General features: G+C 36.7%; 1 protein-coding gene across 2 annotated transcripts in view; it reads right to left on the minus strand.

Annotated features, from left to right (window-relative positions):
- Nucleotides 1–26,874, minus strand: part of CDYL (chromodomain Y like) — a 103,098-nt gene that overhangs the window by 21,334 nt on the left and 54,890 nt on the right. Inside the window, exon 3 of one of the 2 annotated variants that reach the window (XM_030445609.1) lies at nucleotides 374–418. The exons of the other annotated variant lie outside the window; for it this stretch is intronic. Coding sequence (XP_030301469.1) covers nucleotides 374–418 — 45 coding nt within the window. The remainder of the gene's footprint in view (nucleotides 1–373; nucleotides 419–26,874) is intronic. 2 annotated transcript variants of the gene reach the window in all.

A 26,874-nucleotide genomic window follows, 5' to 3' on the forward strand; every position in this document is an offset into this window, starting at 1 on the left:
TGGATGAACTGCATGATTGTGTGTTTCCTGAAACCTGCCAGGGACCCACCTGTTCAAGTCAGACTCCAACCACTATGCAACAAAATAAAGAAAATAGAAACAGGATAGTATCAGCAAATGTAATTGAAATTTAATTTCTACCAAGATGAATGCTTTGTGATTTTAGGTGTGTTATGTAAAAAGATATTCCATTAAATACTTTTTAGACAAATAGCAAGACACTCCAGTCATAAGGAGAGGGTGTATCAATGGAACTAAACTTATACAGTAATTGAATTATTTTCTTCAGGAGTGAGATGTAGCTTTAATTAACTCCACATGGTTAAATAGATCAATAGGAACTGAGGGGAAAAATAGAATATGCTATACTTACAAGAAAATAGGAAGTAAAGAACACTGGGAAGAATACAGGGAGATGCTAAAACAGATAAAGAACGGGTATTAGAAATGCAAAGTAAAACTCTAATTTTTCATAGTTACAGATGCTAAACACGAATTATTTTTCCAGTGACAAAAAAAAAAAAAACAAACCAAAAATAAAAAACCACAAAACAAACATGAGAGGATAATTAGACCAGAAATAAAAGAGTAAATGAAATGCAGTGTAAGCTACAAAGTCAATTAAAATATTAGTGGGGAAAACAGCATGCCGTAAGAAACCAGAAAATATTTGTAATGAATATATTGTACATATAGCAAATGACATGGCAAGATTGCTGACTTACTGTAAAAAAAGAAACAGACAAATGTGATAATCTATATGGGAAATGTCTCATAGTAAATAAAATGCCTCCGAGACTTGCTTTTGCTTAAAGACTATCAAATTGGGAAGGTACCTTGAGTAATAAAATCTGTATTGATGTAATTTCAGAAAGAGTTGCAAATAAACTCTTTTTTGTTGTTGTTGTTAAAAAAAAAATCCTTAAAGCTCTGAAGTTTATTTCTGTTTATAAGCTAAACTGCTCTCTAAGTCACATTTCTAAAGTATTCATTCATTTAAAACCTACAGAGGGTCCAAAGCAATACTCAGGAGAGCCACACTGAATACTGCAGAGAAATTTCATCTTCTTACAGGCATTCACTCATTACTTGCCATATATTTTACCAATATTTTGCAGTTTCATACCATTACAAAACACACATCAGAAGCCTTCCTACCATGTATACTTAATGTAAATATCAGGACTTAAAAATAATGATTTAATACTGACGCACCCCTATACTGCTCAGTGTCAAAGCAGAATTAGTGTGATTAAGTTGGACATACCCTACAAGTAAAACTTCTCTATTTAAAATTCATATTACTTTGTGAGATCCTAGAACATGAAAGTTTCTATTAAAATATAGCTACATCACAGAAGATTCTATAATACTATCAGTTATTCCTCCTCTAGCTCTGTTAAAATGCAGACACCTGCAAAAGTTTATCTTCAAGGTGTTCTTTTGAATCATTATAATTAGCAAAAATGCTGCAGTGGGATAATAATTTTTCAGTAATTCTTAAACACAATCATATGCTTACTTAAATTTCTAAAAGAACGAATGTGGTATTTTGATGAAGAAAAAAAAACAAACAACTTTTTACATTTTCTGTTTGTTTGTTTCAAACAAGACAATAGACTTTGATTATGCCACCAAGAAGTGGCATAATCATATGCTGGCTCACATCAAATCAATGCTGCAAAGGTATTAACCAAGTTCACCCCTGCTACACGGAAGATGAAGTCTGAAATTTACTGCATGTCTGTCCTTGGGGTCAATTGTTCCTGCCAGCAGACTGCAAGAAATAACCCAGTTAGTGGGCAAGTACAGGAAAACCAGGAAAGGATATTCCATGAGCCTCACCACAGCCCTGTGATTCAATATGGGCAAGCAGCATAGACTGAATTAATTATTGGCACCTTAAGATTACCTTATTGGTAATCTAGTTTATGCAACACAAAAATTAAGATTTTTTTTCCCCTTCACTGCTATATTTCTTCCCAATATAGTCTGCCATACCAGAAACAAGTTGTCATGCCCAGTTATTTCAGTCTAACCCAGAAACAGGAGCTGGGTTCCTTAATACCTTCTTTCCCTCCACCAGTACATCTGCTAAGCAATTCCAAGAGAGCTTCCAAGGTTAAATCAAATTACACTTTAAAACTATTTACCATCACCAGTGTTTCTACCTCATTTAAGTTTTCTCTTAAGGCAACCAAAATCCTAAAACAAATTTATGAAAAACATCAAATATAGTTCAACTACCACAGAATATCCAGGCAAAAGTGCTTGTGTTTTCCTACTCTGGGCTCATCTTTTGGACAAAAATATCAACTTATGACTAAGTAGCAAGACATGAGTAATAAACTGACATAAACAAATGAAGATATGCCAAAACCCCCACAAAACCTGGAAAAATTAATTTAGCAGCAGGAACAAGACAAACATCTTTGTGGGTGCACTGGGATAGCTTTCAGCTTGATCAGTTCCTGAGTGCTGCTGCTGAGCCAGCAGGGCAGCAAGAATGTGTGGGAAGAGGGTGGTGGAAGAAGGACAGGATAACTGAGAGAAGGGTGAAAAGCACGTCTGAAGAGAACAGAAACCATTTTTTCTCCAATTCAAATACTACACTGACTAGCAGATACCAGTTTTAGAAAACGGTAGATATTTCCTCAGGTAAACTCTTTGATTATGAGATTGAGACCCAGTATTGCAAAACAAACTCCATTCCATATAGGAAAGTGGTAAAATTGAAATTATCAGAGAGCAGGTATCACTGTAGCACTGTGCATACTCTTTCATACCCTACAATCTAAAGCATAAAAAACCCACCACAAACAACAACCTGCAGGGAATGTTTTCTAATGTACTTCGATGTAAATTCCTCAAACTTGCTCAAACAGGAAAATCATGAGAAAAATGACTGCTGGTATCTGTAAGGCTAATACAGCACGCTTCACTGCCTCTATCAACTTGTAGTTTATCAGTGCTTACCTAGAAAGCAAAGAAACAAGAAAAGTTGTCACAAAAAAGAGTGGACAGGAAGTCTCTCCGAGACACGAGCAGGAGTGGGAAGTAGGAGGTAAAGCCACACATCTGCTGAGGCTGCCACTCACTGCAGTGAGATGAAGGGACAGTCAGAGAAGAAGAATTATTTGTCACCTCCTCTTCTCAAACAGGGACTTCCCTGCCTGCTAGGTCTGGGACTATCCTTACAGCATAGCTTTTGACAAGAATAAATTCTAGAGTCAACTGTATGGAATAGGAAGGAGACTAACATTCAAGCAGAGGCTCCAAAATTCAGCCTAAGAAATACTCCAGTAAGCCCCTGGAAAAGGTTGTTATAGAGTGCCTTGACATCTCAGAGAATTAGGTTAGTGCAGCATGTACTCAAAAAGCTGATTTGGGATTGCTTAGCTGTGGACTTTGTCAGCTTTTTGAAGGACACAGACATAGCACAACTGATACAGCCTCTAAATCTGTTGGTAAAGTTTTTGTTTTTTTTTAAACTGGTACAGTAAATAGTGGACTTTATGTCAAAACACATTCCTTCTATGTGCCATGGCATATTGTCCATCATCAGTGGCCTGCAACAGAGCTTTGTGTTTAGAGAGAAACTCACCATGCCACCCATCATGTGGGTGGTTCTTACAACTGCTCCTTCCAGTGACAAGTCCTTCACCATGTGTCACAGTGTATGTCAGTCACCAAGCAGAGCCTTTGCCTTTCTTTTAGGCTGGTTAAGGTTTAAAACATTTGGGTTCAAATTTTAAAATTGCCCCTTCCATTTTTATTTGGCTTACATATGTTCCCTGCAAGCTATGAAAAATTAATATAATTATGGCCATGAAGTAGTCAGCAATCAGGAGCAGAAGGGAGCAAATAATGGCTCAGAGGAACTGAAGACACAACAAAAAAAGGTGGTTCTTTTGTTTTCAAACTTACTCCTTCTATGTAAAATCTTTCCAACTGAACTAAAATAACAGTGCTGGTTCAAGATGTGTATTTAATAAATCAGACTAATTTGTCAATGGGATTCTGCTCTGTCCTGTTCTAAGCTTTGCTTTTGCTAAAATTTATATTGATAAAAAAAAATGTTGCCCATATCCATTCAGGAGTAATATAATACTCTAATACAGTGTTTCACTCACTAGATACTCCTTAAGGAAGGTTAAAACTAAAGCAGGACAAACACAATATTATATCCTACAGGTTGATTTAAAATTAATAACCTTAGTCCCACATGTGTTTAGCTGAAAGCCAGAAATTATTCAACCTCAAATTCTAAGACTGAAAAGATGTTTCCTTTATGTGGTAAAGGAAAACCATGGCTTGAATTCAGGCCTGTACTGTTTCAAGATGACTCTTTGAGCAGCTCTGTCAGTGATTTAATTCTGCTTTCATAGCTTAAAAGACTACACATGTCAGTGGTCACAAAGCAACTGGAAGTAACAACTGCTCACAATTATTTTCCTTCCAAAACTATTGGAGAACAACCCCACTTCCACTCAGGATTCCTCAACAAAACCCAAAGCATTTGTCCCATACAGGCTCCCTGGTGAGCTAGTGCTGATAGCTGACTGTTCAGTCACACTACACAACCAGGCAAATAACCAGGACCCATAAGCAATAATGTGAAGTACAGTCCATTTAACATACATACGCTGCTCTGTGTTGCAATTCCACCTTCTCATATATCTCAGAGGTGCCTTTTAATGTTCTGATACAAATAAGTACTTGAACAAGGAAATTCAACCCAGACACTGAAACCAAAACTAAGTTGCCCTATTTTGCAGTCCTTCAAGGCAAATGTGGCTCAACAGAAAACTGAGCACCTCCAGACATGAGAATTATTTCCACTGAAAATTTCCCTCATGAATACTATCTTCCCCTGCATCCTTGACTAGAATTATCACTATTTCAGATGTCTCAAGAGCATATACAAAAGTCAATGGCATTCTAAGTCTATAACTCCTAGACAGAAACTACCTCCATTCTGCAGTTCCTTGCTTTTATCTCTGTGTGGTGACACAGTAGCAACCAAAATCTTTTTTCCTAGCTGGTGCATTCTTGAGCTATGGGACCATGATGGATTCCCCTGTATGTGAAAACCATTTGACTGCAGCATCTGCAGAGGAGCCTTTGGGGAGAAGGATGGATTAGATGACAAAGGCCTCTTCCAGCCCTATTTCCTAGTATTCTGAGGCATCACAGAATCATAAAATGCCAGGTTGGAAAAGATGTCAAGGAACATCTAGTCCAACCTTTCTAGGAACACGGTTTAGGTGAGATGGCCCAGCATATGTGATCACACCATGCAGCACTTACATCTTTTTGTTCTGACCTAAAGACAGTTGCTTTTCAGCAAACTGGAACACACACACACACACACACACACACACAAAGGTACCTGGACTGATGGTATCAGGTACAGATTACCAAACTATGGACAGTGACAATCAGATTCTCAGCTAACTGCTGCTTTCAGTCTTGATGGGGAGCTCTCTGCCTGTGTCCTTGACTGAATCCTGGATGAAAAAAATCCTCTTCTGTGGAGATGGATCAATATTTGTCTGGGAAGGCACAGCCAGAGCTCCAATATGTAGCTGTACCTCTGCCATAAAATTTAGGGTATCATGCTACATAAGGTCTTTGTAAGAGTGCTCCTATAGAGTCTCCAGTCTGAACCCGTAATTTCTGTCATGACCTCACTGATGTAAATATTAGTTCTGGTTTATGCATTATTGGTACAACACTGCCAAATCAGGAGGTTGGACACTATGACTAGATACAAGAAATGATAAACTTCTAATAGTTACAAAATAATGATGAGAAAAATAAGTAAGAGGAAACTTCTACATTATCAGATTAAAACTGACAATTCCCTTTTCTCCAAGGGTAAGGAACACAAACAGTCATTCACTAACAGAAACTGCTTATCTCCTTAGTTTCAGCACAACCAAACTACTATCAAAATTAAATACTGTGCTATTATTGAATAAACTTTGTGCAATATCTTTTTGGACTGCCTCAGACAGTTTATGGCCAACTCAAGAAGTCATTCTCTGAGATGACTTTCTGCAATGATTGGTGTTTACTAGAATTTGGCAGGGTTGCAGCAAGAGAAGTAAAGCCAGTCTGATTTGTTTGATATTGTTGGCATTTAAGTGTGGACCGTAGTAAAATAACCTTCACCTTGAAGCGGGGGAGCCAGGAATATCTGACGAAACAATACTGGGAGTAGACATAAATAGTTCCAAAGCACCATGTTTCCATGGCTTACTGCATTTATTGAGGGGAGATGACAACAGTTGCTTGTTGAGGTTATTTTTTCCCTTTCTTGGACTTACAGTGGTTATGCAACTGCCTGTTTTGTCCAGCATTGCCCTCTGTTACTATATATATTACATCTGAATGCTGAAGTTACCAGATTACCCACTGCATACTGGGTTGGCGGGTTGAGGGAGGAAGGGGAAAACAGGTTTTCCACAAGTTTTACCCAAAGCAGGGCCAGTTCCCACTCAAGAAGCTTCAGGTTCCTTCATTTTTTCCCTTCTCTATCAAGAAATACTTTGTCAGAGAAATATCACCATGAGCCAAAAGAATGTTCAGTACCTGCACAGAAGTTGTGGGAGGGTCTGCCATGCTGGCAGTGCTTTTGGCCCCACACCAGCACGCAGTGTCTGTCCCAGGCAGGCAGGAGGAGGTGGGTGGGCAGGCAGGCTCCACACTGGGCAGATGTGGAAAAGATGCAGCAAAGGCATAGAGTCACTCTTCTACAGCAAAGCAATAGGATTATGTTATAGGAAGATGCAAAAGACTGATGAAATTCGTCAAGAAGGAAAAGGGCAGATGGAAAAGGAGTTGAAGCAGAAAGTCTTCAGCTGTGTGCCAGGAGAGGCAGCCACAGCTGGCTGCAATTTGGGGTGCAGCCCCTGCCACACCTGCCCTGCTCAGAGATCCTCAGGTGTCCCTGCTCCAGCCAGCACAGCCTTCCTACAGCAAGAGGAGGAAGTTGCAAAACTCATTCCCCTGAAACAAATAATACTTCAAAAAGTCTTTTTGAACAAGTCCAGCTAGTGGGTGTGGTATTTCTGTGCTGACACTTGAAGAGAGACTGCTTCCTCTGCTGCTGGCACTATGTTAGTAGGAAAGGTTTGCAGGCGCTGCTACATTTGTTTCCAAGCCAGACTGTAGGCGATCTTCAGGCAGTGTAATGGATAAAAAACGACCAGGGTTTTGCTGAGTGTGCACACAGGCAAACATTTTTAGAAAGCCTTAAAAGGTGGCCAAGTCTGACCGGACTTCAACAGGACAGCAAAAGCGCATCTCTGACTCAATGGTTAAAGCTCTGTTAAATTAAAGCTCGTTGCACACAACCTTGTGTGAGGAGATGATCAGCGCTTCCCTTCTTTGACAGCTAAAGCATTCAGCAAGCAAATTGCTGAGCAATGTCTGATGTTCTCAGGATATGGGAATTCCTGACATCTCATACATTTCTTCCATACAGTTCCCTCTGATGCAAGCCTAATATTTACCATAGAACTTTCTGCTCTTGGTTTTTTTTCCTTTACTTTTCCTTTTGTTTATTTTTCTGGTAATGTGTTCTAAGTTTGGATAACAAATGAAGAGCCTGAGGTTTTTGCTCCTCCTCTTCCAAAGGGCTAAAAGCTTCAGCCAATACAACCAACAGAAGTTTCATCACAGTCCCAAAGTTTAAGGACTGCAAGTAAGATGGCTAAAACCAAATCCAACCCCAACAATTAATCCATGCTGCATTTTCAATGGAAATCTATCCAGTAGATTTGCAACCTATATGAACAAAGACACACTAAAAATTTCATATAAACTTTTTCAGTTTTATTTTTAAATTTCTTCCTGAAAAGCATCTTCCTTTATCTATTGTCATAAAAGACACTAATTTGCACTGAAAATTGTTTCTTCTTATCTGCTTAGGCAGGCTGCTGCATTTATGATTCAAATAAATTATTGTTTAATTCAGGTTGTGGGGTTTTGGGTTTTTTTTGCTTTTTTTTTTTTTTTTTTTGGCCGGTGTAACGGATTCTTCTACTACTTGGATTTTACTAATAAGATCCATTAAAATAATTTAGCATTGTCTTCTCCAATTTACATCTATAACCTATATTTCAAAAATTCCTTTTGTAATCTTGGTTAATTTAGCAATGTGACCATATTAAGACCTTTCTTTTTATAAAATATGCCAAAACACATGCTTTTAACTATTACTATAAAATAGCAAAAGCAAAATATAAGCAGATGTACTCGACACTTCTCTGCCTGTATACATTTATATCAAATTTTATATTTTGTGAAGATTGGGCACTCAAAGCATATACTCACATCCATATCAAAAGCACTAAACTTCCACAAGTAATAGAATAATAAAAAACCATTTAGGACTAGTCCACGAACATCAACATGAGATGCAGAGCAAAAAAGGTCAGTGCAACTGGGAACCCACTAGCCAGACTGCAACCTTGTAATATAAGAGAGTGAGAATTATTGATGCAATGGCACCATCAACATTATGGGAGTCTTAACCACTGCAGCAGTGGAGAGCAAAGGGAATATTACTTCTGTTGTGCTTGTAATAACAGAAATAAAGTGAATGTAACAGTACTGTCGATATTTCAGGATAATAAATATCCTATAACCTTTGAAATATTTCTTTTAGCTGTGAATCTGTTTCACAGTTTAAAATGTCTAACAATAGTTGTAAGAGGAAAAAAATAAACATAGTCCCTAAACTAACCCCACATACTGACAATACTGGAAAAGTCTAAATATTTTAAATACGGTACCAAGATCAAAAAAGTAAAGAAGATCCTTCTGTGTGACTTCGCACAGCAAGCAAAAAAAAGGGAAAAAGAGGTTGTGAGACAACAATCATCAGGTGAAGCCCAAGTACCTTCTGCTCAAGAAACTCAGGTAGTTTTGGGGGGATAAGATTTCAGAATAGATGTTTAACTGAATTTCCACTTGCTGAAGCTTACAGTGTTCTTCCTAAATGTTCCTTGTCATCCTCACATTTTTACTGCTTAAGTCCTTCCAAGTAAGCTAATGATTAAATAGTGACATTTTCTGCAGGTTTCATTTCTATTCTGCTGCTACTGTTCCCTGGGCCTTTTCACCTCACAGCAACTGAAAACATTCTATTACACAGTGAGGGCAACAGACAGACACACAACCAACCAACCAGTTAAGAAGCACATCAGTATCAAACCCCAAAACCTTACTGTGGTAATTGTACTGTAAAACTAAAACAAAAGGACATAAAGACTAAAGATAACATACCGAGAAATAAAAGTATAAATCTGTACTCCGTGTTGAGGTATCAGGTAAGGGTTTTTTTTTGTTTGAGTAGCAATAGCATAGGGCAGGATTATAGTATTTGCTATTCAGTAAAAGAATGAACTGACTTGAAAGGGAAAAAAAATGCCCCAAGAGCCCCTAAAACACATCTACATGTCTTCACAAGTGAAACGCAATTTTTTATTAAAAAAACAAACAGAAGCTTTGAAGTGCTATTATCTCCTTTATGGAAAGACCAAAGTATGGTAAACTACACAAACAATTCTAAAGCAATTAATGACTAGAATTATGCCAACTTCACTTCTATTATGAAAAAATCAAACTCCTGCCAATGAATTTAATGAATGCTCAAACTGTAAACGAGCAAAAGATTCTGTAAGAAAGAACAAATACATATGTCCCTGTAACATAAGATAAGCTATGTGATACTGGAAGAGCACTGTGTCCTTGCTATTTGCTTATTTTGAGCCAAAATCTAAATCTCAGGAATGCTACGATTCATTACCCATTATGGTAGGTTACTGGAAGGAGCTTATAAAATTGCTAACTTTATGTTCTGTAATACAAACAAGACAGTTCTACCTCCCAGCTGGAGCCATCTATTTTATTTATATTACATAGTGAACCTCAGTCCATCAATTTCAAATATTTCAAAGGACAGTATTGATGAGATGATCTCAAAAAACAGTGGTCAGCATCCCTTTTCAAAACACACTATATTTTGTAGACCACAAAGCATTCCATAATTGCTACTGAGCTTTTCTCCTGCCACACTGAATTTTGCAAGATTCACACGAGAAAACAATGAAAAGACTAAAAGAAATGGAAGAGGCAGGAAGAACCCTTAATGTTCATTAATGAAATTACCCTTCACCAAACAAAACTGTCTTCATAAAATTTAAGGAGTTAGATCAAGCTGATACTTTTGCATGATTTCCTACCAGCCTAAAGAGCTGTCTCAATGACTTCTCACTGAGCTTAGGTCTCTAGCATGACCAGACAGCAAAATAATTGAGAAGCAGAGATCTTCCATGGACTTAGAGATGCAGTCTTAGGGGATTTTATTAGCCTGACATTTAATATCATGGGAAAAAAAAAGTGAAATAACAAATTTATCAAACTATGTAGAGTCTTAAATTAAAATGGAAATATGAAAATTAGTACCTCTTAGATCTAACAGTATTATCAATTCAGATCAGCAGACTTTAGCAATGAAATTTGAACTCTTCCCAATTAAGAAAAAAACCCAAAAACAACAACAACAACAAAAAGAAAACACTTGAGTCTAGATTCTCACCAGTAACCTTTGTGGACAAAAGCCTGTTACACTAATAAAATACAAACAGTGTGGCTTAAAGAGGATTTAATCTAACTCGGATATAATAAGAACCCATCCCTCCCGTGATTATTATTACCTATAGACCACAAGAATTCACAACTAGTTTGTGTATGTATTTTATCAGCAGCAATGCTGACTTGTGAATTTAGAAGGCAGGATGCTCTGAAGCACCAGAATTAGGGATCAGTGTTGGGAGCTTTATGGCCCAGATAATATCAGGCATACTTAGTGTTAGACACACTTTAGTTTGTTCTCCACATCACGTGTAATGCACTTCTAGTGCTATGTGAATACATCACCACAAATTATACTGTCAAATAAATACATGAAGACTTCTCTCTAGACAATCCCCATTTGAGAATTATATTATGCCACTTCCCCCACAGGTGCACTACAAGGAAGCAACCCCACTACAGATTTCATGAAGCAGTAGTTATGATTTGCCACTGACACAGACAAAAGCAATTCTGCAATTGTATGCAACCACAAAATGCCCCAAATTAAGCCTTTCTGGTCTGCCTGTATACTAAGGTAAGTTTCTTGTTTGTGCAGGGATCAAAGGTATCACTCTACACTCCAGACTGTCCAGACTACAGCAACTGCTATGCCTTAGAAAAGTAAATTGTTCTTCCAAGTATTTAGCCTCCTTCCTCTGGGAAAACGTTACCTCTTACAGAACTATAAAGATCCCTTCAAACCTATTGTGATAACCCATGAAGCGTGAGCTATATTTAAATTTGTAGATGTGAGTTTTTATTTCTCACACTGGTGCACAAACATTAAAAAGCAGGTGGTCTCCACTGGCATCTTGATGAAAAGAAAATAAAAAGTACAGGCCAAATCCTTCTAATTATTTTTCTTAAACACAGATATTTTGTCATTAATTGTAACTGCAAAATATTCCAATTCTTTGAGATGACCCTGTAAAGTTGATTCTTTAAAAGCTTGAGGTTGTATTTATCTAGCAAACAAGAAAAATTCAGGCTAAAGTTGTCAGCTTCCTAGAATACATTTCAAACCACTGAGAATCTAAGTTTTTAATAAAGTCTCAAGGTAATGCTTCACTGAGTATGGCAAAAATAATTGTAACCTTCTTAAAGTGAAAAACATGTAGGACAAAGAGACAAGCGGGTTTGTAGGATACCTGTACTGTTTCTTTAAGCCTGTGACAGGAAGCCAGGGCCTGGACAGGAAAAGTTCTCAGCAGAAATTCTCTTAATTGAAGCTCTGCCAATTTATAATTAGTGACTTCACCCCTTATGCATTCCTTTTTTTTTTTTTTTTTTTTTTTTTTTTTTTTTTAAATCTTAACCAGGTGTTTTATTTAAGCACAAAATTTTCCATAATTCTTTACAGTCAACAAGCAGTATGGAACCAGATGCTATCTTTTTTACATGATTTCAAGCTAAGGGTGATAAAATAAAATACATGCTGAAAGTGATTTTTTTCAGTACATATTCTACTCATACATATGTTTATGAGATTTCATGAGAATGAGTATTTCCCCATACACCTTGAATCACAAACTTTAATTTGAGCAGAAGCCCACTAACAAGGCTACTAATTAACACAGTTCAAGTCTAAGTGATTTATAGATCATTTACCTGGAGAAAAAGGAAAAAAATAACTAGAGCACTATTTTCACTACCTGCAACAAATAAAAACCATAAGAAACTGTCTGTTCTTTTCTACAGAGTCACAGCTCAAAGAGTGGGAAATATGTGGGAAAACAAAGCCTTCTGACTGTGGTATGTGCAAGAACAAGCATAAAACAAAGTTATTCAGACAATACTGCATAACTTTTTGTAAAGTCTGGAGGTAAAAATGAAAAAGAAAGTGCAATTGATTCAGCAATGTCAACTACTGAAACTGCAAGTCACTGTGAAAGAAAAGAGCCGGTGCGCTATAAGCAATGGGAAGGATTCCCATGGAAAAGAGATGCACTGCAAATCACTCCTCTTCCAAAATCAGTAAAGTAACAACAGTTAGAGAGTTTCTTGGTCAAAACATGTAATTAGTGCTACCAAAAGGAAATCACACCAATAAAGTCTAATAGGAAAAAGAAAGAAAGAAAAAAGAAATTAAATGTGTGGAGAAATTTTTTGTTAAAAAGGAAGATAGAAGTGAATGTGTGTAGCAAATGTATACATACATCACCTGACCAGACTCAGAAGGGGATACATTGTACATCTACACACATATTTGGGCTGCTAATGTCCAGAGTGATCTTCAAAATCTGATAGGCAAAACATTCCAAATTTGTAACTGATGCGGGAATAGCTCACGCTTTGATTTACAAAGCCTGATGCAAATGTAAAGCAGTCACAAACTAAAGCAGCCCAAGGTGATGCTTGGTAGTGTGATGGGCAAATCCTATCAGAGGGAATTCAGAGGGTGCAGACACACACAGCTCACCCAGACGATATTGAGAAGGTTTCATCTAGGAGAGGGAACCACAATTCAGCAGCCCACAGGTACTATCCTCACTATGGAAGAGGAAGGTAGGCCAGTAAGCACAACATCAATGCAGATTTTTAGCTTTGCAAGGATAAAATGAGGTAGTGTGCAGTATCCGGAAAGGCTCAATAACATCACCCTGACGTTTGAGACTCAAACAGCAAAAAAGAAAGGTTAGGAAATCTCAGAAGGTTGCTGGACTAGACAAGTAGGAAAAGGTATGCTGAGACATATCATGAGAGTTACTGGGCAGTGATTATACAGATGATGGGGTGAGCTGAAGCAAAAAACCCAACCCTTTTGAAGTATTACACTTCGCCTGTAAATATATTTGGACCATTGCCATTATTTTAAAAAAATTCTGGCTCCTGCTCTTGGCCACCCAATTTTGAACAGCCACCCCCACAATACAAAACCACCACAATCACAAGCAACTTCCCCCACCTGCAACCAACATGTGCAGGTTGTTTGAAATCAGTAAATGATCAATTGATACAGGGGAGAGGGAAAAAGATAGAATAGATGCTTTTGGCACTGGTAGCATAACAAGATAAAAAATTCTTGTCTAAGAGTGATAATCACTTAGAGGTGAGAGAAGAAAGGTGAATGAATAGTTGGAAAAAAATTTGCAGGAACATTATTATTCATACACCATCAAAAAACACTTTTCAAGTACAAAGATCTGTCTTAGGCCCAATTCTAGGCAGTATTTTTTATTTAAGAACTGGATAATGGAAGAGAAATTATAGGTATGAAACGAGCAGATTACATCAAACTGAAAGGACTGCAAGCTTTCAGAAGGGGAGGATCACATTTCTAAATTATATCACTGAATTTGAGGACAGCTTAAAAAGTGAATTTTTACTGGTATGGAAGAAAAATAAAATGTGCACTAAAAATGTAGAACAACAGACTATGAAGCAGAACCCAGAAAAGTTTATTGGGCTGTAATCAATCACAAAATACACACTAGTTAACAACGAGAAAGAAAGGCAAAGTCCAGTTGTGATGCACATTGTTAAGGAAACTTATATGATGATGATACATTCTACTAAGAACTTCCAAAGTACCTGCTGAAACAATCCAGTTTTGGGTACCACACCTAAAGAGAGATACTTTGGACTGTCCATGGTTGATCAACAATGACAACAGTTTTAAAACCAAGACATATGAAAGCAAGATGAAAGGAACAGTAAAGTGGTTTGACAGCATGTGAAAATCAAATATGACTGGAGGAATCACTACTGAATGTCATTGGCTTAGCCTGTATCAATTAAAATATGCTGTAGAAAGAAATGGAAGAGGGCTTTTTTAATGAAATCAGCACAGAAGTTGAGTTAGAGATGGTTTAATAACCAACACAAATGTATTTTAAGAACAGGTTATACAAGCCCTATCAGGGAAAAAACACTTGCTCAATTCTTCCACAGTACAAGGACAGACTAAGCTGATAAACATCTGCTTCAGTCCTAACTGCAGCCCTAACAACATCCCTGAATATTAGAAAACAATTCTGCTTTCCACATGCATAGTCCCAGTTTCAATGCTATCATGAGTTGAACAAAGCCTAGTATTTATTGCTTCAGTGACATGTTGTTCCACACATCTCCTAAACTTAAAATGTTAAGTATCTATATAGGGAGAAAAAGTGTTCAAGTGACAGGCTTGCTATGTATAGATACCATCTTGCTAGTTTGAAGTTACTGGTAGAAATGCATACCACTAAAGATGGAGCCAATGAGTGCCTTAGCTCTCCAAGAGATTTAAACCAACTCCAGAACACACACCACAGAATTCCCATCCCATAGCAGCATCTACTTGAGGGACATCATCGATTTCTCAAATTCTTCATTTTTTTTTTACAGAGACTGTGAAGTTACAGGTCAAAAAAAAAAATCATATTATTAAAGCAGTAGCTAATCCTTAACAACAGCAGGGTTTAATACAGTTTACAAGCTTAATTTCAGTATTTGATGAGGTAGATGAAAGATTCTCAGAACTAAGAAACTCCCTCTTCCCACTCCATAAATCAGACTTCTGATGCAGAAAGTTAACATGGAAAAGCAAAAACTGTTCAGATTTAAGTTCCCTCAGTCCATGTAGGATGGCCTGACAGAATGAAGCATGTAACAAGAGCTGATTATCTTATTTGTATCATACTGAACCACTTAACATGTGGCTGTACAGAAGCAAAACCAGATTATTCTTGGAGGTGCACATTAAAAGTCAAAGGAAACAAGTTGTTACAAGGATTCAGATTAGATATTAGGTTAAAAAAAATAGCAAGTTCACAATACAGTAGTCAATCTCTGGAAAAAGCATTCCTAAAAGGTGTGGAATCCCTATCCTTGGAGGCACTAAACAACCCCTGAGCAACATCTGGAAAAAACCCCTCCAAAACCACATACACAGAAAACCCCCCACCAAAAACAAAAAACCAAAAACCCCCACACACCTTCAACACAAGACTGAATTACACAAGATTTGGAATCATCTGTACTTATCATAGAGCTGAGTAAAGAATAAGGACATACTTTTTGGTTAAAATTTGTTTAGCTATAACCTGTTATCACATGAGCCTAATGAAATCAAAAGCCATCCTTCTTCATCAAGCAATTCCTGGCTAATGCCTCAGGTCACATTTGTATACTTCCTGGCTGAAGCAAAGTTTCGAGTCAGTTACCTCCATTCTTATCATCCCTGGGGAAAGAGCTGCCAATGAGAGAGAGAGGATGGCTATGGAAAATCTCCACTAAAAAGTCTCTGTAATATCTCAGTTGAGATATAAAGCAATCTCTCTACTGGCATAAAACTCGGTTCAGAGGTTTTTATGGTCACAGGTCCTCAGAGTTATCTCTGCATCACTATTGTCCTGTGGGCTTTGCTCAGTGAAGAAACCAGCTCTTAACTATTCTCCACCACTTTACCAGATGTGGGGAAAAAAAAAAAAGTTTTTTCAAAAATAAATCTAGGCCATGTTTCTAGAAGCAGCAGTGCCAGTTTAAAGAAACTCCTCCACCCAAAGCCTGTGGGTTTCAGCCCATGCTCAGCTCCTATAAGCACACTGGAGTAAATTAAAGGATATGGCCAGGAACAAGTAGCCAAAACGATGAAGTGATAGGAGGGAGAGATGGAAAGAAAACAAGACATTGTGCAAGCAGGTGTAGGAAGCACTTCCACTTAATGTTTAACCACCAACTAAATGGGGGGAAAGTATAGCTGGCTTGGGCTAGGTTGCCTAATAGACAACTATGGCTTTTCTTCTCATTTGCCTCAGAGAAGCAGTCAAGGCTTAAGATCTTGGAGAAGCTGAATTCAACAGACAGAACAAAACTAGAGAAAACACTTCAGCAAAGCATTGAAAAAACAACCTGAACACATTTTAGAGAGAAAGATCCATTATTTTTGAAAAGAACCTTTCCCACCTAAGGCTCAATACAGGGAACATAAGGATATTCCCAAAGCCAGCTTCCAAAAATTTAAAACTTAAAATATTTTCCTTACGTTTGGAGAACTTCATAGCCTGAACAATGCAAGAAAAAAAAGAAAGCAATGTGTTTGCAAGATCTCCTGTCTTTAAGAAAAATGCATTCAAGTTGAAACCTTCCAGGATATGGCTCAGCTTGACACCTGTAGAATTCAAAAATCTCTTTGGACATATGCTACTTCATAGGAAATTGCAATAAGTAAATAAATAAATAAGTAAAACAAACAAAAAAACAAACCCAAAAACCAAAACATAAAAAGACCACAAAAAACCTCAAAAAACCTCTTCAACACTTTTTTGTTAAAAAGGGGAAAACAACAACAACCCACCCCCAAGCCCCCTTTCAGCCTACTCTTGTATTCATAAAGTCCATTATGCCAACTCAAATTGCACATGCAAGAGAAAGCCCAGAGTTTATGCTGCAGACTTTTAACAAGGAATCATCTGAGTCCACTTCTCTGGTCTTCCTCAGCTGAGAAGGACACTTGAAGAAGAAACTACTAATAGTGGAAGAAAACCCTTCAGCAGGATGACCTCAACAGAAGTTCTAATAACCAACCTACACAGGTTTTCATTGCCAGCACACTGAGACATTCAGGGAAGCATAACAATCTGCATGGGTCTTGGTAGGAAAAGCAGTTTGCCAGAAGGAACTGTTTGGAGGGCACGTTACTAGGGGTAGGCTATGTGTACATGGCTGAAACATAAGCTGCTTTTCTGCAAACAAGCGCTTTTAATAGGAATCCAGTTTATGTATTTATTCAGAAGCAGATGGCATCCTCTCAAGACGTTATGCAGAACATGACACACAAAACAAGTACTTTCATCTGAGCATATTTTTTCTAATCAACTCCCTGCTATTCAGCATTAAATGACAAACAAATATTTAGTCCCCAGAGTCTGGTAATACTTCAGGCTAACTCAGGATATAGCAGTAAGTGATGAAATGTAATGACTTGCAATACACTGAAGTGCAGACTAGATGACCTCAGTGTCTTATGACTTAAATGTTATATAAAAACAAGCATTCCAACTGCAGTGAAAAAAACTTTTACAAATTGCAGCCTCCATGCTGATCAGCCCATTTGGTGGACAAACCTCATGATCTAAGGTTAGTCAGAAGTGTCTGATGCAACTGTGTGTACTTATACAAAGGCAAACAAGAAGTAAGAAATCCTGTAGTGAAGGATGCTGGTAATACTGCCATGCAGTCACTATATTGTAGGCTTCTGTACGACATTGCTGGTGGCTTTCATATTATGTTTTTAAGCAATTCCTCCTCAATCCTGACCTTTAATCTCCATTCACTGCAAAGCCTATGCAACCACTACAAAGACTTGTGGAAGGATACTGTGTTACGTAAAAGGTTACTCTACATAGAGAAAAACCATAATTTAGAAGGAAGCCAAATACTACCGAATACTCCTCCCCAGCCCTTCCTACTACACACCTCAACCGTGTGCCCCTTTTAATAGATACTATATGGTTTCCTTTTAGTATGGAAATTATATATAGCCAAGTGTGTTGATAAACAGGGGTTCATTTACCACACAATAGTGCTGTGCAGTATACCAAAAGTGAGTCATCCTCTCATTACAGCCTCATACAACACATAATTAAAATTTAAGGAACTCCCACAACTAAAATGATTTTAGAATTTTCTGTGTGAAGAATGTGAATGGTCCTAATAATTTCCAAGAATTTAATAATTTACTGGGTTTTATTTTTTAAAAAAGCATCCTGAAAGAATACTAGCATTAACTCAATGAATTTATATGTTAAGTACTATACCAGAGTGGTCCAAATTCAGCAGTCATTGCATTCATTTCCAACTTTAAAGACACTTTTCCATGCCTGCCAGCGTTTCCAACTTCTTCTCAATTTCTCCCCTGCTCCCACACACAAGACAATCGCTTTCTACATCCTGGGTACGGTAGTTCCTTCTCCCTTCTCTCCCTCCCTCCTACAAAAAGCCTTGCCTCCCATTTCTTGTTAACAACATCTGCACCTGTGCACACTACCCTGAGACTGCTAAACCATTGCTGGTGAGGGAATGGGCCTGGGAGTGCTGCTGCTGCCAGGCAGGGCACACAGGGCACACGGCTGCTGCTGCTGCTTCCCTCCCATAAGCAGGAACTGCAAGTCTGGATATCTAGGAGGCAGAGGAAGGGAAGGAATTCAGGACCTAGACTATACTTACTTCCTAAATGGTTCTCCATCTCCTCTGGGAAAGGACAGCAGACTCCAAAAATTAATCGTCTGGGTTCAACTGCACCTGTGACCTGCCTGCTAGGACCTGCTACTATATGAAATTAAAGGATGTTGGAATTAAAAAAACCCATATCTTCCCAAATAACTGCATCTCAAAGAGACTTCGACCCAAAGTTGTTGTGATTAAGAATGATACACAAAATAAAATACATAACATCATAGTTATGTATTAGTGAGAAATAGTTGTATTAGTGAGAAAATTTTACATCTGTATTCTTCTTACATTTAAAAACACAAACTGAGTATGTGAATATAAAAGTTTTAGTGCGAATACTCCATTTCTTACTAATCAATTACTCTCACTTTACTTTGTTGTGCTTCAATATAGGTAAGGTTGAAAAAGCAAAACAAGTGTTGCTTAAATGTGTAATTCTTCTTATTAGAAGAGTCTGGGTCTATTAAAAACACTCCTCCTAACGCAGCCCCAGATACCATTCAGCTTCTTTATTGCAAGAGCTTATGGTCAGCCTGGTGTCCACCAGAACACCCAGATCTTTTTCTGAAAAGTTGTGTTCAAGCCAGTTGGTCCCCAGCATGTCCTTAGTGCCTGGGGTCCCCCCCCCAAGTCTTTCCACTTCTTGAACATCATGATGCTCCTTTTCTGCCCATTTCTCCTCAGCCTGTCTAGGGTTCTCTGGATGGCAGCATATTGGATCAGTTCACATCTCTCAAGTGCCCTTGAGAAGATCAGTTGCATCACAACTATTCCTCTCTGTTATGACCAGAATGCTGAAAACACATCACAGGTATGCAAATATCACTGGAGGCTGCCAAGCAAAATTGAAAATCTTGGATTTTTAATGTTTGTATAGTTTTTCTTGTTTAGGTTTTTTGTACTGAAGTGGATGCCTGAATGATTTCCAAGCACTTCCAGGCAGTTTTGATTTTGTGCTGTCTCTCCCCTTTTGGAAATGCATAGCTGAGGTGATGACTGAGAGCCCTAAGCTCTAGTAACTCCATATGAAGAAGCCGCCAAGCCTCATCCAGCTACCCCACAACTAACTCTATAGAAATTCAGCCAGCTAGCAGCTCAGCACTAGGTGAAAACCTAGCAAATTAGATGTTGAGAAAGAATATTCAGACCTGCCTGCACCCCTCCTTTCCTCCAAAAACCTCAAACTCTGACTGTGCATCTCATGAGATACTAAGATCTTAAAAAATAATTTACTCCTTTATCCCTTAACTACCATATCTGAGAAACACTGAAATGGAAGTATTCACCTTTTATTTTTAGCCTGTTAGTCGCTCCTTGATGACATTGAGCGCTAGTTGGGATCTCTGTGCAAACTACGGAGTTTGCTGTTTACCATAGTTGAGAAAAATCTGAAGTGGAGAAAGGCTTGCCTTCCCTCACTGACACAAGAACAGACACCACTCCTATTCTCACCCCTTCCTCTAGGCTTTACCCTAATTAACTCTAGATAAAAGTTTCTTTCCATGAATGTAAATATACAATTGAAATTTGGTTCACAGTATATTTTTCTTCATGATTATTTGGCATGCTACAGCACATTTTAAAAACATATGAATAAATTTTAAACCAATCAACTAAATGCTTAAGCATTATAAACTTTATCACTGCAATGGTATGGTATTTCATTTGTTGATCTGATCAAAACAGTGATTCCACAGTATCTAGCCTGTAAACGAGACTGATCTCAGGTACAACATTGGGCAGAGCAGTTCTGGAACCTGATAGCAATTTCTGCAAAATCTAAGTGTAAAAAAAAAAAATCAAAACACCAAATCAATTTAACTAACCTTGCCCCTTACAAGAAGTTTTGATTCCAAGTGAAATCACATAAGAGGAGAATTACAAGCATATCCATGAAAACTGGACACGTACCAAGTAACTTACTGACCTCTAAACAAGGTCTGTAAAAGTACACCACAATCACATAAATATCACTTTGCAACCAACAGAAATCTTCCTTAACTGCTGAGGATTGCCAGAGATGCTGAAGGGATCCTGATCTTTCATCCCAAGGCTCCAACAGCCTCCCCAAGGGCTTTCCCTAACCCTGACACAGTGCTGCCAAACACGTTTCTGTGCTTGGGGCGAAGGAACATTCCTGAGAAGGGGGGAAAAGCAGATAGAGTGCTTTAGCCAGGGTACTATGAGGCTTTTGAGATGGAAATAAATAGTTAAATTGTAATTAAAACACATTAAGAATTGCATCAGTATAATGAGTCTTCATTTGTTCCATTTGTTTGTATTCATATTTCATTTGTTTGTATTCACATTTAGAGTCTTCAAAAAATATAAGGCCTATGAAAAATACATAAAGCACTTAGAGTAGGATGACAGGCTAATATTTAAGTATATTAAAAATATTTATAAAACAATCAACACATAAAAGACTGAACCATTTGAAAATGTGATCATTGAGTTTAATTAACCTGTTGGGAGATCATAGCATAGTTTATTTTTATGCTGCCTAAATATGAAAATATAAGACAAAACTGCAGGAAAGTAGTGAGATGTTAATGCAAGGTCAACTAGAGACCCAATCGGTGACCTTCATACAGGTTAATCCTGAAATAAATTTTAGTTAGTATTAACCCCCCCCCTCCCATTTTAACCTAAACATATGTAAGTATATGACCTATTTGTACTACATTACCCTACTAGGTTTGATTTATAATACACAATAGTGCAGTAATAATTTCTTCATATTACACTTTTACTAGAAAGAATCTAGAGAGATGTATTATTTTCACTGAGGCTTAAATTTCACCTATCACAATCTAAAACAAATATGATATAAATTAATCTGGTATATGACTTTATACCAGGAACTGAAAACAGAAAACAAAATGATTTTTAAATAGCTGGCAGTAAATTCAACTCTATTATAAGAATTCACTGTCTTTTCAAAAAGAAAGCTCACACAATTGGAATACTCTTATTATTGTAAGTGTACTGATACACAAAAAGCACTTAATAGAATATAGAGTGCTTCTAAACACTTCATATATCAATCACTGATCTCCTAATAAATCTTACTAAATTTTAAGATGGCATTTCAAACTGACCTACACCAACAAAACAGTAATCTTTAACAATAATGTAACAAGAATAATAATGAGTTTTTGAAGATGACCACTGTACCAAAGTGAAATCTAGTACTAGAATAGAAGGGACTTAAGAGCAAAATAACCTTAACATACCTTTGCAAACAGTCTACTTTATTCCTCAAAATGTAACATCGAGACAAAAAAGAAAGACCAGTTAGGGATATTAGTTGTTTTGATTTATATTACTTTAACAAGCTTAAAGCTTAACATTTAAAGTTAGGTAACTATCTGTAACTATCTGTATTTGGAAATGAAAATCAACAGAAATCTGATTTCCAAAAAGGCATAGGATCAGCATTTCTCCATGAAGTCAATAAACCTATTAGGTATCTAAACCTTGAGCTGAAAAAACAAATTAAAAAAAAAAATCCTACCATGTGATTTATTGTTTTCTTGACTTAAAAGTACTCATGGTTGAACATTTACCCACTATTTTCAAAACCTGTTACTTTTTCCTTTCAATTTATGCCATCTAAAGGGTTGTTGAATAAAGCACTACAGAAAGATAAATCTTTAAAATAAACATTTCCTATGATTCTTAAGAGCAGAAAAATTTGCCGAACTAAAGCAAGTTCAGAAAAACCTTATTTCCAAGTATTTTTCCCATAATAGTCCCTGGATCAAGACCCATAGTTTGGGCAGCCACACCGTTTACTAACATCACTATCTAATACATGACTATTTGAGAAAACCATTCTCTCACTGTGTAGGTACTGCAAAATACAGACTTTTAAATGAATTGTAAGACTTTGTATTTATTTATTATCTTTTTTTGATGGAACACTTTTTACTTCCCTACAAGAACAAAAGCAATATGTCGAAATTTCTTTTTTCTCCCTCATATATTGAAAAGGGGATTTTGCTCCTCCATTGCTTGTGCTCAGAGAGGTCATTTCTAAAAACCTCCTGCCTTCCCACCTGAGTACAAAAGATGCAAAAAAGCTGATGGAACAAAAAGTACTGTCAATGTGCAAAGCAAAGAAACAAGAAAATGAAGAGTCTCACAAGCTTTCAGTAATCAAAGATGCAATGTGTTTTGTGTAAATTTTTTAATATTAAAGATAGGTTTTCAAGATCATTGCCTACTCATGCACTGGAAGTAAACATAGATTAATTCCCCGGAGTGTAAAATAATGTCATCCTGTGCACTCAGAAGCTAAAACAGAAAAATCACAAAACACACAATAACTTGTTTGAAATACCTATTATTACCATATTAAGCTTTCCTACTTGTACTAATACAAGAAAAAAAAAAATAAATCTTTGGATTGCTTGCTGAAAAGATGCCAAAAATACATCTTCACACAATCACCAACTTCAAGAGAAGCTCTAGCAGGATATTCTTTCCATGTGCTGAAAATTATTTTTAAAATTACCTAAAATTAATTATGAAATGTTATGCCTGGTAACATAAGAGTTAGTTTTGCATTTACAGCTGGTTTAAAGTCATTCCTGTATTTCTCTGAAGTGGCCACAGAAGTTGAAATATATCCAGAAATCCAAGGGATAGTGTAGAATACAATGTAACAAATATGTTTACAGTGGAGGGGGTTTTGAGTTGACCATCCCAAACTAAAAAACTATGAATATCAGTATTTTTTACTACATTTTATGGTATTTTTTTCAAAAATTATTGTTTCATATAGTTCTTGAAGCATTTTTTAAAGGATGTCATATATGGATCTGAAGTGGAGAGAGGTGCTTCACAATAAGGACCTCTGTAGGAACCAGACCAGAACTCCATCTCCTTACTGCTTTCCCAATACCCATCCTAATGTCCTAATAGGACAATAATTAGAATCTATGAATGTCTGCACACTAGAAAAGTAACTTCATAAGTAATTTTTGAGTGACTTATTCCACAGATTATTCCATAAATAATAACAATGCTAGCAATGCAGATAGAGGTATAAGGATCCCTGAATTACAATTTTCAGATATGTCATAAAAAGTTTCATTTTTGTGAACTTAAAAGAGAAATTAAATTCTTTGTAAAACTATACCATTCATATAAACACAATTTATTCCCGTTACCCTTACAAATGCCTACAATCCTTTAAATGGTCATTATCTCTCTTTATCTCTTGGACTCAAATATATTTTAGCAAACATTTCTCAGGACTAAATGGAAGCTATATCAAAAGCTGTTATCCTTCTGGTTTGATGCCCCATTGTCATATTAATTCAACTCCAGAATGAAAAATTCCAACAGTAATCATTTCATTGTATCTATAATTTGTTTCTTCTCTAAAACAGTAATGTGCAATCTTTTCAGTATTCTCTTGAGATACATGACTTTTAAAAAATATTATTATTTTATATCCTCTTTGTTCCTGTTGTGCCAGCTTCTATCAATACCGTGGCCTAGATTCTCCAACAGTGTGTACATTGAAGTCCACTTGGATACCTCTCACAGGGAGCTATTGTGAGGAGGCAGCCAGACAGCTTCTCCACTCCCATTCTAGCCCATGTTAAAAACAATATAGCAGTCAAAGTTGAAATCTGAGGGACAGCAGTGCTAACATTAGCATGAAAGACAATATGCCAACGAACAGATAATATCTACAGATTCATTATACAGCAAACTTGACTGAAGAGTCATGACAAACTGCGTGGGAGAGAGAAATCTCAAGAGCTTCATTAGTCTGATACTAGGTCAAGTCTTCTTGGAGTTTCCCTCGGCAGTGTTAAGGTATTCTTATCTGCATCCCAAGCTAAAAAAAATGTGCAAGTTATCTTCCTGCTATAAGCTTTGCTTAGCTTCCCACTTAAGAAAAGTTCCTCTGAAGTTTCAATGTTCTTACTCCTCAAGGAATCAGTAACTGTTTCCCTGCAAGTTCTGTACTTTTGCAAATATTTTTTTTTCACGATCACTAATAAATATAAATAAGCTCAGATCCTATTACAGAATCTTAGGAGATGACACTGAACCTTCTGACACAAATAAAACAAAGCATTAGGTCTACTCAGCTTTCCATCTTCAGTTTTTTAGCAGTGTTCTACTGCTACTTACTTTAGTTTCTATTTCCAAGGACAATCTGTACTTCTTTGCCCTGCTACACTGAAATGTTCAAAGAACTCTTAATTCAACAGTAAGATGGCCCTCTCTACTCTTCTTCCATGTTAAATCTCAGAACTTCAGTTTTCAGGTGTGTTCAAACATAGAATGTGTTTGTTCAAAGCACTTAGTGTGTATGATTTGCTTTTATTTCTTACAGGCATCTAAAATAGAATATACTTTAAAGCATTTTAAATTAAAAATGCGTATAAGTAAAAAAACAAAAAGTTTTTTATACATTCTAAGATTCCAAAATTACTAAAACAATTACTAGAGCAGAATTAATTTAACTTTGATAATTTGTGGTCTAATGCATTGTATTTTGTATTCTTAAATATGATTACAATCTAAATAGTTTGTACAGAATACAATGAGCTATTTTTATTTTATTTGAAAAGTTGTAAACAGTACCTCAAAACATACAACTTCTGTATGTATTTTCTTTTAAATAAGAATAGTACTTTGCTGTATTATTATCAGTAATTCACAGTAGTAGTTTTGGACATGTTTTTTCCAGTCTGGGTATTGCAACTTTTCTGGCTGGAGAGGAAGCATTCTATTCTAGGGCAATATAAGATCTGTTTAATGAATTAGATCTCATTATAAAAAGGGGTGTTTTGTGATCACCTGCAAAATGCAAAGCTGTTATCCAAGCAGCTAGATTTTAATTTTTTTTTTAATAATATCAGTTTCACACCTCCTAGGACCTAACAATTTTCTCTCTTTCACAAGCATCAATGGAAAAAAACCTGCAGTAGTTAATTAACTTTCTTTATATTATATTTTATCCCACTTATAGCAGTCTTTACAAGGATGTTTTTTAGACTAAAGATTTAATTGTACACTCATCATCTCCTTTTTTATTTTAAGTAGATAATATGATCTAGGCAAATCTTGCCTGTTTTGATCTGGCTTTTATGGATTTTTATATCAACCTATTACAATTAATCGTCTTTTCAAGAGAACACAGATTCCTAATGACAGATTCTTTAGCAAACATGTATTCCATCCACTTCACAGCCTTAACAGAGGTGAGAGATGCAACTTCTTAAAATACTGGAACAGCAAGAGACAAAAAAAGCTTCTGGTTACTCTGCCAGGCACAACTGCAAAAATCACTGCATGAGATTTCTGATTGCACTTCACATTTCTTCTGCATTGTTAAAAGCTGTTCACAAGCTATACAATTTTGACAACAGTGGAAGAAAAAAAATAATCTAGCTCAACACTTTTGTTCTATCATTCAGCCTGATCTTTGCCACATTTTCTCTGCATAGATGTATGCAAAGTAGGTTGAAAGTGAGCCTTGTAAACAGTCTTGGCTTTGTTGTGCTTCATCTTTACAAAGTTTTGATAGAGAAGGGATGATAAATGTGTCCTCAGAAATTACTTTTGTCCTATATTGGTACAAGCACTGTAGGAGGATGTAACAGTTGATCATTATTGACCCCACCTGAGTAGTCAAGAGCTTTATGTTTATCAGTGAGACTGCCAGGTGTAGTACAAACTTCAGAGAAAATAAAAGGATTTTTTTCTATCAATTCAGGTTGAGGATTTTATGTCTAAAGTGCATAATTCTTGAGAAGTATTTTTTCCCCTTTAAAAATAAAAATAAAAAAAAATTATATCCAGATTTCCCATTAAAGGTTTTTCAGGGGCAGAATTAAAATATGGAAAAAGCATGTCTCTGTCTCCCTCCCCAGGGACACATCCTCTCTCTGTCACTTCCAGAAGGCTGATAAAAATAAGCCTGTCCTTAAAGTAGCAGTTGGCTAGGCCATATTATAGTCTGCAGTTGGGGAATTAGGGGAAAGGAATGGGACTACCTTTTACAGCACCTGAGCTGTATCTAAAGTCTACACCAATGTA

Source organism: Calypte anna, chromosome 2 (genome assembly GCF_003957555.1).
Source record: "Calypte anna isolate BGI_N300 chromosome 2, bCalAnn1_v1.p, whole genome shotgun sequence".
Taxonomy (NCBI): domain Eukaryota; kingdom Metazoa; phylum Chordata; class Aves; order Apodiformes; family Trochilidae; genus Calypte; species Calypte anna.